The following is a 13,055-nucleotide window of genomic DNA, read 5'->3' on the forward strand; positions in this document are numbered from 1 at the left end:
TAATTCCTGGAGCGATCGCCAGGTGTGGCGCGTGTCCCAGGAAAGAAAACACGGGGAGCAACTGCACTCGTGCATACAAGACGGCGGCGAAGAAAACATTGCGACAAATTTTTTTTTTAATTTACAGAATGAAAAAATGAAAGAATTTGATGAATTACGACACTGGTCAATAAAGAGAAAATCCAGCATTTTCCAGCACAGTGTTCAGATTTCAAGCACATTTCAAACCTTGAAAACACTCGATTGAAAATCAAGCATTTTCCAGACTTTCAAGCATCTGTACGAACCCTGGTAATTGAATTCAAAAAGTGAAACTTAAATATATTCTATAAATTCATTACACGAAGTGAAATTAATCTAGAATAAACGTGGTACTTTTCTCATTACACATACTTTTCAGAAGGTCGACATTTATGTATTATAAATCCTTTTTCTGATTGGTTGTATGTAATATTTTGAGATACTGGATTTTTTTATTCCATGATCAATCATCCAAAAAAAGGCCTGACATATTTCACTTTGTGTAATGAATCTATGAAAGTTTCACTTTTTGAATGGACTTTCCATGATATTAAATTTTTTAGATGCACCTGCAGACTACTCACTGTCAACTATTTTATCATAAAACAATGCAGGGACATCAAGATCAGTCGGCAGAGAATACATCTGCTGTATGAAATGAACTGCCCCCTGACTTACGGTTTAAACTAGCAAGACATTGTGGGAAAATGGGCCGTCTTTTCCATTTTTACATCAGTAAATCTGTGTTCGATCTCTGGGTCTACTTCTGAAACCTGTGCTGGCACTTAACAGAATTACTTACACCTGGCTTGACAAATCTGCCCCTTTTGATCCTGGATTGGCGTTTATGCAACTCTGACTGATCCAAAGTGCCCAGGCTAGACTTTGTCAAGGCTGGCTTTATCAATCATCCTGGATATCTTTATTCCACTTTTATGCAATAGGCCCCAGGTTTATCATGCATTGTATTTACTTTCATTATCATATTATCATGTGGAGGAAAAATAAATAAAAATAGTGTACAGATTGGGAATCCGGTTTAAAAAAAAAACATGCCAGTGGTGTAGAACCTAAATCAATGCGACCAGCTGCTGCAGGCCTCTGTGTTACATGCTTGTGCCATGACCGAAGCACTTTCAGGACATGAGATGTTAAAAAGTCCACATCTGGGAATTTGAGACCTTTGACATGTTTCAACTGTTTGCAGATTAAGTTTTTATTTTCTACTGCTCCAATTTGGGCATTTCGTAACAACGTATCGGCTTTATAAATAATCCTGACCAACCTCTAAAAGGCTAGCATTGATCCAAAACTGCTTTTTGCTCTAGCTTTTTGCTCTAGCTAGGAAAATAAGTAATCCATATGCTGCTCATTCCTTATTTCTAAAACCAATTCACATCAACACTTCTCTGTCCATGGACACTATACATATTGTATCAGGGACATCAGCTGTATTGGGTTTACTCTTGGAGGTCCATCAAAAGTAGCAGTACAGCTAAAGGTTAGGAAATAAATATTCAATGAGGATTTGCACTTGGAAGATATTCAATAATAAATGGCTGGGATCAGTATCTATGTAGGTCAAATGAACATGACCAGGACATGCCTGATCTGCGTCATCACTCAACTGCTAATAATACTAAAGGAAATTCAGCACACACACATCAACAAAGGGGTTTCGGAGTAGCAGGTGAAACAGCAATAATGATAAACATATAAGCTCTTTAACCCAAACATGCAGCAACGTTGGGCCACACACTCTAAGCACAAGACCCTCAAACTAAGCTGATCATATGAGACATTAGCCGAGGTGAAGATTATCTGGATCAGCAGGCTGGTGATCTGCCTAGAAAACCCTCACTTTCCATTAAAGCGGCTACGAGTAACATTTAAATATCTTTTAAACAGCCTCATGTTTCTTCTGATAATCATAAATTACCTTTAACAGCAAACAAGACCATCAGTGCAAAGAAAGACATTTTTATATAGTTTTTATTACTGCTTTTGGTCTGGTCGCACACCCAGTCCGATTTTCGGTTCGCTCGTGCAGGCTCTATGGTCACATATTCGTATTGGTCGCAGATTTCAGTGTGGAGCAACAACGCGATTTGAGAGCCGGAGCCTTGTTTGAGACAGTTATTTGTCGTCATAATGACTGATAACGGGGCTGAACCATCAAAGAAAAAAAAGAACGCAATGAAGAAAAGCTAAAAGGGAGAGTGATATAGGCTACGGGCGGGACGAGGGCGTTGCCAAGCAACGTGTATACAATTTCACGAGAGCGAAACTAGACTGCAGTGTTTACTCCTAAATGAATGAGCGGTTGGTACTAACACAAAGTTTGCTTTGCTTCACCATCATCAGATAACCATTATCTGAAATAGTCATTATTTACATCAACAACACTAACACATTACCTCATCGTGATCCATACTAACTGCCAACTCTCGTTCATTCGCTTTCTGTGAGGACACGTAATCTTTCAGCTCCGTGAAAGAGAGTAGTTAGGTGACGCTGCTGCATCAACTCATTGCAATCAGGTGTGTGTAGCACTGACTGGCATTAGTTGATGCAGTGTCAAAACCACTCTCACAGAGCCGAAAAGAGTCCTCACACTTTCAACACACGGACATGCACTATATTGCGCCCTTCTCAGTTCACACTCGCACGCCTGGCACGAGCTAGAAAACAGCTTTGCGACAGCGGGCGTCGTAAAAAATACTACCGCTTTTGTCCAAAGGGGACGCCAACGTGCCATGTTACTCGTAGTGGCTTTAATCAAACAGGTGCTACATTGACTCTCAGCCAAGTTAACATGCAGAGTTTGGCTGTTAAGCGAATAGGATTTTCCGATTGATACTATGAGATGAACAAAATACAGTACTCTGTACTAAAAATAAGAAGGGTGGTTTGCCGACTGTAACAATTCAATCCAGCTTCGAGAAGAAAAAAAAATTGTTAGGAATCGGGATGCTACGTTGACTTAAAGCAATGTTTAAATTTTTTCGCATCACTGACAAGGCAAATTCTAATACATCAAACAATCATCCATTGAAAAAAAACTCAATCTGGCTGCAAACATGTTTGATAGTAGATGGACAAATTGTGTCTTCCGTGTTAAGACGATCATGACACTGTGGCAGTTAAGCCAGGACAAGTTGCCTCTTCTCCAGTGTCTGTGGGATCCTGATAGATGGGATTCGGGGGGCAGAGTCCAGGGCACTTCAGCCTCCCCACCTCTCAGATAAACACCTCATTAGTCTTTAGTGCAGTCTGGCCACAGCACCAGCTGTCCGTGCCAACACCGCAGGTTTACATGACGCAGAAACCATTTCCACTGGCTAACCAACTCTCCTGTCAGTCATGGCTGAAACACACACAGAGCTGGACTGCCGCTGTGCACGCCGCTGTTCAACCTCCTGTCATATTAACACACATCTCTTTTTGCTTCCCCCTTCTCTGAGTCTGATCATTTCTTCTTCTTTTCTTAGAGGAAGAGTTATAATACTGAGTGAGTGAGGGAGGGAGGGCAGCTTGGGTTATCTTGACAGCTGCGGCTGCCAAACTTTCCAAACTTAACAAGGCGGGGGTGATAACTCACTGCTGAGACCAGATTTACATTTGCCACGCTCACATGCCAGAACAAACAGTGGACGGTGTGTTGTAGCCACTGATAAAGCTCCACCTCCCTGCATTCAGCTCAAACTATGAAAGAAAATTCCATTCTTTGGATGAGATTGCCAATAAGTGTTCACATGTCTGGAGAAAAACACTCACTCGTTTCTTTTTTTTTCTATCTTTCAACCAATCGAGATGATTTAGCTCAGAGAGGCGGAATTCCTGCGCCTTGGGGAGGCGTAACATCCGCTCACCAAGTCAAAATAAGCTAAAACGCCACGCACCTCACAAGAGCTGCTCTCATTTAAGACTCTTGCAAAAAAAAAAAAAAGGAGCAAAACCGTGTTTATCAAGGGCCTCAGACACGCAGCACTTCTGCCTGAGCATGCCACAGTCAACTGTATGGCAACAGTGGTACAATCAAGACCAGCTCTCTGGCTATTCACCTAGTGCCATTGATGTGGAAAACACTCTCCAGGCACGCGCGCTTTATTAAACACATACTAATTTGACTTGGCATAAGGTGACCAAACACACCTGCGACTGGAAGGGAAGGAAACAAACCTAAGCACGTTATAAAAAAAACTGTAGCTTGGCATTGAATCCCATGTAAGAGAAAACAAAAAAAACATGCTGGTAATTTATAATAACGATGATGACAGACTTATGTGCACTCGCATTCGCCTATCACAAACAACTTAAATATATTCATTCCATGAAAGCATTTTTCCCTCCACCAAGAAACCATCTTAAACTAATTCTAGAAATGATGATACACCAGTACAAGCACCAAAACCTGCTCATAGACTTATATACTTCTTGGACAGTTACATTTTCATACTATAACTCTATAACTACTATTAACAAATGATTAAGGCTGAAACAAACTAAACTGTGCATTGCTTTCTGTTTGTAATTTTCAAAGTGATGTTATTTTTCTGAAAATAAAAAAAACTGGACTGCAAGTTGTTATGATGTAAGGCCTCACTTAATGACAGTCATCAGCGGGGGTCTCTAGGAATCCTATTTGCTCAACAGGACATAGGCTTATTGGAGGAGATAGAGATACCCGTTGCAGTAATGTTTTTAAACACACTTGCACCAGTCTCTTCCTTTTACTTCTCATTCTCTGTCATTGAAGCCAACATGATATGTCACATCCACAAATAACAGTCAGCTGTTTTGCAACATCTGAACTCGGTGAATCAGAAGTCAAAGATCATCTTTGCTGAATAATAACAATGTTTTCATGATGAGTCTCGTATGTTTCGTGATGCTTTCTTGGAGGAGTCTTAATATTCTAGCTCCATCTCGTCCACAATCATGGACCACTGCCGTAAACTATTTACAGCACACGACTGCTCAGAGCGTCAGAATCTTTCATTTCCCCTTTTAATGTGGAGCGCAGGACAACATTGTCTGGACTGATTCCAAGTCTGACAGAAATGTCATGATGATGTCAAATACTTCACTGACATCATAACAGACAAATAACCGGTGGTGGAGTTTAACTAAGTACGGCAAGTACATTTATTCAGGCACTGTACTAAAGTAGACTTTACCTATTTCCATGTTGTGCATTTTTACACTTCTACTTTATTAAATTTCAGAGGGAAAAATTCAGCTTTTTGCTCCACTACATTTATTTTGACAGCTTTAGCTAGGAGCAATATTTAATGTTCTCCACCTCTGCTCTATGTACTAATAAAATGATAATGGGATAAGTCATCATGCCCTGACGGCTACAACAAGAGTAAAGGGAGATGTAAATCAAGGACAGTTTGCACACGACACAGACCTGAGAAAAAGTCTAATTAGGCGTGATGGACCATGAGTGTGCACTGCAGGCATTTTAGGATTTTACATAGAAAATGTACAATCACTTTAGGAAATGTGATATGTTATTATTATTACTAACAGTATAATATCAAGTTACAATTTGCTCCATGTAGACCAGCTGCAACGTTTACTTAAAGATATAGTGCTTAACTTTTTCATATAAATGAATGTCATTCAAGCCATCGCCAAATGAGTTGAAACAAAGTTGATAAAGCCTATCAGCTCCAGAAAACTCTGTATTTCTCAGTATTGCAGCTTTTACAAACTGGTGTCGCCTCACAACACTGGTGCAGGAGCTCAGAGAAATCCCATGAAGCGCCAAAGTAATGTTTCATTTGTTGATTCTACTGCTAAGAAAAAAGCTGGATGTACAGCAGAAGGTATAAATCCATGTTCGATCTACGAAGGCTTACCCCATGTGTGTTGTTGTAATTACTCAGAATTCCTCATGGGGGCGACAGAAGTTACACAGTATAGCTTTAAAATGATGCTTATATTAGAAACACATCTCTGATTAGGGTTTTAGGTTGTCGAGCTAACGCTAAGAAAGCAGAAATATGTCAAACTCACATCAGGGTACAACCCTTCAGATCAGAGTTGTAGTTTTATAGCAGTCTTATTATTTAGGTCAGTACATTTAGCTTTGTACAGGATTTAATACAGATTGTGTGCCTCTCAAAGCTAGGATGACAGACCAGCATGGATGTGTCACTATCATTTTATGCAAGTATCAAGTTGGTATCAAGATACACAACATCGCAAGATGATGTTAGGAACATAAACTGGTTTGTAACTAGCTGGTTTAAGTGAGGGAGGTGGAAACAGGATTACATGCAAAAACACAAAAGTGAAATCAAGTGTAACAAATCTATTCTTTTCAGCCTGACAATTACAAAGTATCAAAGTCAGTATAATAAAGCATCCACAAACGCATGGGTTAAACATAGCCATTCTGGCACTAAGCAGCGTTATTGAAATATTAGAAACAATAGATTTTGACCCATTATACTGTGCTGTAATGAATAGGCTTGCAGGCCAAACAAAGGAACATGCAAGAGGCATGCAGGAAAGAATTAAGCTCCCTCCCAGCCGCGCTCACACGTACAATAATCCTGCTGTGAATCACCTCTTTGTCCAAACCAGAGTCACCACAATTCCAGTGACTGGTGCATCAGCAGGAGTTGCCTTGGCAATGCCATGGCAGCTTTAAACTAGAAAAATAAAACACATTTTTAATAGCTTTTCTTTACACACTTGGTCCTCAAAATTTAAGGGGGTCGGTCCAGCGAAACCACCACTTACGCAGTACACGTAATTCAAGTCGTGTATTACTTTGGACATTGTTACGAAACCTCTCTGCATTTGAATTTGTATACATATTGAATTGAATAAATCATTTATGTTTATGACCCTAAACCAACTAATTTACTGACCATCAACAAACATGGGGATGGGTATGGATAACCTGTTACTAAATCAAAGTTAAATTAAGTTAAATAACCTGTTTGCATTGAGGTTTAGCAGCTATCCAACTTGCAATGTTGCCTCAGTGGGTGTCATTTTTGCAATAGCTATAATTCAAAAGTAATCACACTGCAAAAAAACTCCAGCTTCCTTAAGCAAAACAAACTAGCATGCTGGCATAGTCATCAATCAGACGGTATTTACACCTAACTTGTCTGAAGTCTTGCAAGATTCACTTTTAAGTACGGCAGCTTACTACCCAAGGGTCTCTTCCAACATGCTTTAAATATGTACCACACTACCACATCACTACAAACTGTCAAATCATCTAAATGCAGGAAATAACTGCTTACTTATCCCACAGCAGTTTTCCTTACAAAATAAATTAAATCAAAGCCGTCAGAGGGGTTACTGTTCAGTGTTTTGACACTATGGAGCCACTTTGGACTGCCAGTTATTTACGATTGCGCTTCCATAAAGATGGGGAGAGCTCACGAGTTAGATTTAAAACAGAATGACCCAAATTGAATCAGCAGAGAAAGACATATGATGACTTGTAGTCTGTTAAATCAGTCAATAATGTCTAAAAACCAACATTTCCCACTTTGCAACTCAATAGCATTTTTAATTAAACCCCCCACGGTTAGTTTCTTACACAAGCTTCATGCGACATCCAAGTCTAACATCCAAGTTGAGATAACCCTTATGACGTATTTTTATTTTTTTTACAGGATGTTTAGTATACTCTTATGACAAGTAAGCTAAACTGCACGTGTAGAATAGGTGGAGTCATGGCCCTTTAAATCAACTACGGTACTACCACTAAGTTAAAGCCACTACGAGTAACATGGCACGTTGGCGTCCCCTTTGGACAAAAGCGGTAGTATTTTGACGACGCCCGCTGTCGCAAAGCTGTTTTCTAGCTCGTGCCAGGCGTGCGAGTGTGAACTGAGAAGGGCGCAATATAGTGCATGGCCGTGTGTTGAAAGTGTGAGGACTCTTTTCGGCTCCGTGAGAGTGGTTTTGACACTGCATCAACTAATGCCAGTCAGTGCTACACACACCTGATTGCAATGAGTTGATGCAGCAGCGTCACCTAACTACTCTCTCTCACGGAGCTGAAGGATTACGTGTCCTCACAGAAAGCGAATGAACGAGAGACGGCAGTTAGTATGGATCACGATGAGGTAATGTGTTTGTGTTGTTGATGTAAATAATGACTATTTCAGATAATGGTTATCTGATGATGGTGAAGCAAAGCAAACTTTGTGTTAGTACCAACCGCTCATTCATTTAGGAGTAAACACTGCAGTCTAGTTTCGCTCTCGTGAAATTGTATACACGTTGCTTGGCAACGCCCTCGTCCCGCCCGTAGCCTATATCACTCTCCCTTTTAGCTTTTCTTCATTGCTTTCTCTTTTTTTTCTTTGATGGTTCAGCCCCGTTATCAGTCATTATGATGACAAATAACTGTCTCAAACAAGGCTCCCGCTCCCCTTCCCTCACCTGGAGGGATAGGCTTCTCAAATCGTGTTGCAGCGCCACACTGAAATCTGTGACCAATACGAATATGTGACCATAGAGCCTGCACGAGCGAACCGAAAATCGGACTGGGTGTGCGACCAGACCAAATGCAGTAATAAAAACTATATAAAAACGTCTTTCTTTGCACTGATGGTCTCGTTTGCTGTTAAAGGTAATTTATGATTATCAGAGGAAACATGAGGCTGTTTAAAAGATATTTAAATGTTACTCGTAGCCGCTTTAAGACTAAGTTTAAGTTTTTGTAGTGTAAGCTTTTAAGCATTTTTAAAAGTAACGCTTAGCAAACTGTTACATATACTGTAGACGTAGTTATATATTTTGTATGGGCTTTGACTACTGGTATTATTGCTTGAGATGTTTTTATTACATATTTTATAGGTTACCAAGGTCATAGACAGAGTGCAGTTCTAACAGATTAGCTCTGCACTAACAAGGACTTTCTTAATCCCAGTTTAAGCAAAGGCATTTCATTAAGAATTCAGTTACTGCTCAAATCCCAAACTGTCCACATTAAGGATGTCAACGGTCAAAGAGTTTTATCCAGAACACAGTGGTAAAGCAGCATGTAACGTTGATGAAGGAAGGCTGTGGAGCATAAGCCATAGTGACATTAAATGCTAAGTGATCGCAGTGAAAAGTTGTCCTATAACTGCAGAGTGATTTACAGTTTGGGGCCCTTCTATACAGAGCAGTCAAATAAGTGAACACTCCTCCGAGCATCAAGTCAGCCAGATGACTCAGAGCACTCTTTGAAAAAAAAATAAAAATAAAAAATGCTTCAACATTAAAGCAGAAATGTCAATGTGAAAACATCATTCCCGTCAGTACTGAACATTAACAACATTAAATACACGCCTACTGAGAGACCCTTGTAAGCAGCAAAGCCAGCGTAATGGGTGAATGTATCCGCTAACCCCTTATGTTTCTATATCAGCCTGTTCCTGTGTGCTCGCTGTTCAGTGAGAAGCACTTCTGGTCATGACAATTGGACTTCCACTGTCGAACAAAACAATTCATTATATAACCCCAAACCTTCAAGCAGTTCCAAGTCTGTGTTGACCGAAATGTGTACTCTAGTGAGCCAAAGTGAAGCTTTGTACAATCAAATCAATTCCCTAGTTTCATCACATTAATGAAGAATGCAAAAACAAACTGTGGGTAAATATACTTTGGTAGACTCGGACTGCAAACATTTCTATTAGTCGGTGGTGGCATAGCTTATTAAAGCAAAACATAATTGGGGCAAAAGAGACGGACTACGAATCCTTATTACAGCATTGTTGTCCACAATAACCAATCGCAGAGCTCACAAAAGAGCTCACACCTTGCTTTACTCTTTCTCCGTGATCCTGTTATACTAGATGACATATGAGTTAAAAAAATATATATATTACAAGTTACAAGGACAACTCGTCAAATATTCAATACATGACACGATTATTAATGTAAAGGAGAAACACCTCTGCCGATTGTGGAAGTTAACATTACGACAACTTAAGACACATCAACAGCAGGCATAACAACAAATATGATCCATTGAAAGTATAGGTAAAGATAAAGAAAAGCTTGCATCACACAACTAACTTCCCAATAATCAAAGAAATTCCACATGCGATGCCACACCTCCACAGGGTCTATATCTTTGCATGGCATTCAATAACTTTGCATGGCATTCAATAACATTGCATAACAAAGCATAACATCAAAATAACAGCTTCCAATTTCTATTTGCAAATACAGCTGTAACAACTGAAAACTCAATATCATGCTTATCAAATACACTTATTACTCTGCCTCATATCCAAGACAGAATTGACATTTGGCAAAAGTTCACAAAAGCCTCATCCATGAGAACAAAAGAAGGAGGCCAGGCAGATAAAATAAAAATATAGATATTGCATTTATCATTTGCAGTTTTAGTTGCCTGGTTAAGGCAGGCTTATAAAAGGAGTTAATTTTTTTTTTTAATTGCAAAAGTGATGATCAAATAGAGTTTTCAACCCTGTGGCATTGAAGGCAAGCAGAAGAAAAAAAAAGAATGGACCTACCTTCATCTCTCTATGAGTCCTCTAGGTGACCAGTGTGACGAATTGGAGGCTGAAAACAGAGGTTGAAGGAGCTGTTAGGCATTACAGTTGAGTCTGCCACAACAACACACGGTTATGTTATGATGACATCACTTCTTCTGCTACACTAGTGGGTGCCATTAAAAAAAAAAGCTGGGCGGCAGACACAAGCACATCGCCTGCAAATGAAACATGGAATCTTCTTAAGGGGTTTGCTAGTTGTAATACTGCATCGAGGCTGCAATCGGTTTAAGAATAGTTGCTCTGCTTCAATAATCCTAACAAACGCAATAGGCTAGAATGGCATGTGTGCTCGAACCACATTGCTGCCTGCCACCCCTCCTCGCTCCCACCCTACCACACAAAAAATATATCTGTGTTGCAAAGTAAACCGAGGCAGGCTGATCACTCATTCGCAGAGCCCTTAAAACCGTTTATGTAATGCCCGGTGCACTGTAGCACAGCCAGCCAGTCCCGTCAGCAGGCACACTTGTCTTGTGGCTACGAATGGGCCAGCAGCACACTCAGAAGTAACTAGTCTCTGGCCCAAAGATACGACACTCCCTCCCTAGGAATCCACAAATAATTAAGTGTTTTTTTGGGGATCGAATGGTAAGATGCAGTAAAACTCGCGCGGTGCTGCTCGGTTTCTTTCCGAGTCCGGCAGCGTGGTGTGCCCACTGTCTGCACTGCACTGACTGTACCAGCGCCACGGCAGAGGATGACGCCATTTCTGTAGCTGACAGTCGGTTAAAAAGGAGAACACATCAGCGCACAAACACTGGAACTTGCGGTGAAAACAATGGTCGCAATTCAACTGCCCGTGTCGAAGCCATTTCTCTATTGGAGAGGTAACTCTTGGTTTTCTACAGAAGAAAACTGCCCCGACACGGTTAATTTTCGCCCCCCCCCCTGTCTCAGTACGCGGCTCTCTGCAGAGAGAGTGCACTCGACAGCAGAAAATAGAGCGATAATAACACTGCTTACGGCCAAGCGACACAGCCACCAAACAAGAAATGTATAGACATGTCATATTCAAACTCATCCGCGTTAAGTGGAGCAAAGTGAGAATGGGTCGTGCGGCTCTTTTTAAAAGTCACTTTCTTCACAAAATGTTCTCTTTCTCGGCTGGTCTGGCATTTCGCTGACTGTTCACCGAGTAACGTTGAGTGTGGGGATTGCTTCTGACAAAGAAACAAGTCGACGGAACGGTTCGCAACAAGGTCAAGCCAGATGAAGACTTGTAACGCTGCAACATCGCGTTAACACCTACAACATTATATTGTTATAACGGGAGGAGCCAAGGTCGCAGCCCCTCATTTGTGGCTCTCGGTCGCGGCGAACGGAGCACGCAGCATACAATGTCATCCGCCCCAGACAATTTGCTAGACCAGCCGCTGCAAGTGAGTGATTGACCACCACCATCTACAATAATGCACACACGCAGCCGGAGCCTCGGCCGTCCCACTCCCCCAACCACCACCACCATCCCCATCCCGTCCTAAGCCCCGGTACCGTGTTTAATTAAAAGCGTCGAGACCATTTAAAGCTCGTCAGTAATGATTCCTGCACAGGTACAGTTTGTGAGTGGTGATGCTAAAACATAGGTCCCCTCTTTGGCAGAGGGAAATAAATAGTCCACCTCGCATCTGGTAATATAGCCACTACTGATCAAACGGGTGAGTTGCTTGATGAAAAGGTAGCCTGGTCCAACCTACGAATGGACAAGTCAATCGGGAGAGAGGTTGACGTTGCTGGTGGCACAAAAGAAAAGCCTGACAATGCAATATACCTGTTAAATACCTCCGTTTACAAGCTGGGTCGACAAATCACATCCTGCAGCGACGTCAAGCGTATACAGGTCGCCGTTGGCTTCGTCTAATGTCACTTTTGACGGCTATTAGGGAACACCATGACAGGCACTGCTCGACGAAAGCCTCAGAGGATTCCTCCGCTCAACAACACAACACTCCGGTGCCCGACCAGCAGGTTCAAAACTATTCATCCCTGGAGCAGCGTAACCTTTCTCTGTGTGCTCATCAGTTTATTTTGGCTGGCTACAGCATAACTTTGTTATCGAGCTGACCAAGTTTTTTCTCTATTCTCGGACGTCAGCTTTTTGCTGCCCATTCGCCTAATTCATTCATTCCCTTAAATTCCCCGAAACACACCACATCATTAGTTAACAAGTTAGCTAACGTCAAGGTTGGCTTAGTAGCAGCGGGGAAGCAAGCTAGTAAAAATGTCCAAAATTGCGATGGCTTTGCCGAACAAAAGCAGGCTTACCTATTCTTTTCAAGTTGAGAAACACTCCTGTTTTTCGACGAAAGTGAATCAGTAATCCATAGGAACATTTATGGAAGAAATATGGCAGGTTTTAACGTCGTCCGTTAGCCCCAGGTTAATATTGGATGCGGATGGGTAAAAGTGGTTTTCGCAGAGCGCTGCTGTTTGCCTTGTTGAGTAGCTCCTCTAGCCTAGCTCTTTCTGTGAGCCTCCCCC

At 41.3% G+C, this 13,055-nt stretch overlaps 1 protein-coding gene across 2 annotated transcripts in view; it reads right to left on the reverse strand.

Moving 5' to 3' along the window:
- The window catches only part of arid4b (AT-rich interaction domain 4B), a 53,631-nt gene extending 40,634 nt beyond the window's left edge, over nt 1-12,997 (reverse strand). For both annotated transcript variants that reach the window (XM_080036693.1, XM_080036692.1), the window contains exons 1-2: nt 12,840-12,997; nt 10,536-10,584 (exon numbers count right to left, since the gene is read on the reverse strand). In XM_080036693.1, coding sequence (XP_079892819.1) covers nt 10,536-10,541 — 6 coding nt within the window. In that variant the 5' untranslated portion in view covers nt 10,542-10,584; nt 12,840-12,997. The remainder of the gene's footprint in view (nt 1-10,535; nt 10,585-12,839) is intronic.
- Between the last annotated feature and the right edge of the window lie 58 nt (nt 12,998-13,055).

Source organism: Ammodytes marinus, assembly GCF_949987685.1.
Source record: "Ammodytes marinus genome assembly, chromosome: 11".
NCBI lineage: Eukaryota > Metazoa > Chordata > Actinopteri > Uranoscopiformes > Ammodytidae > Ammodytes > Ammodytes marinus.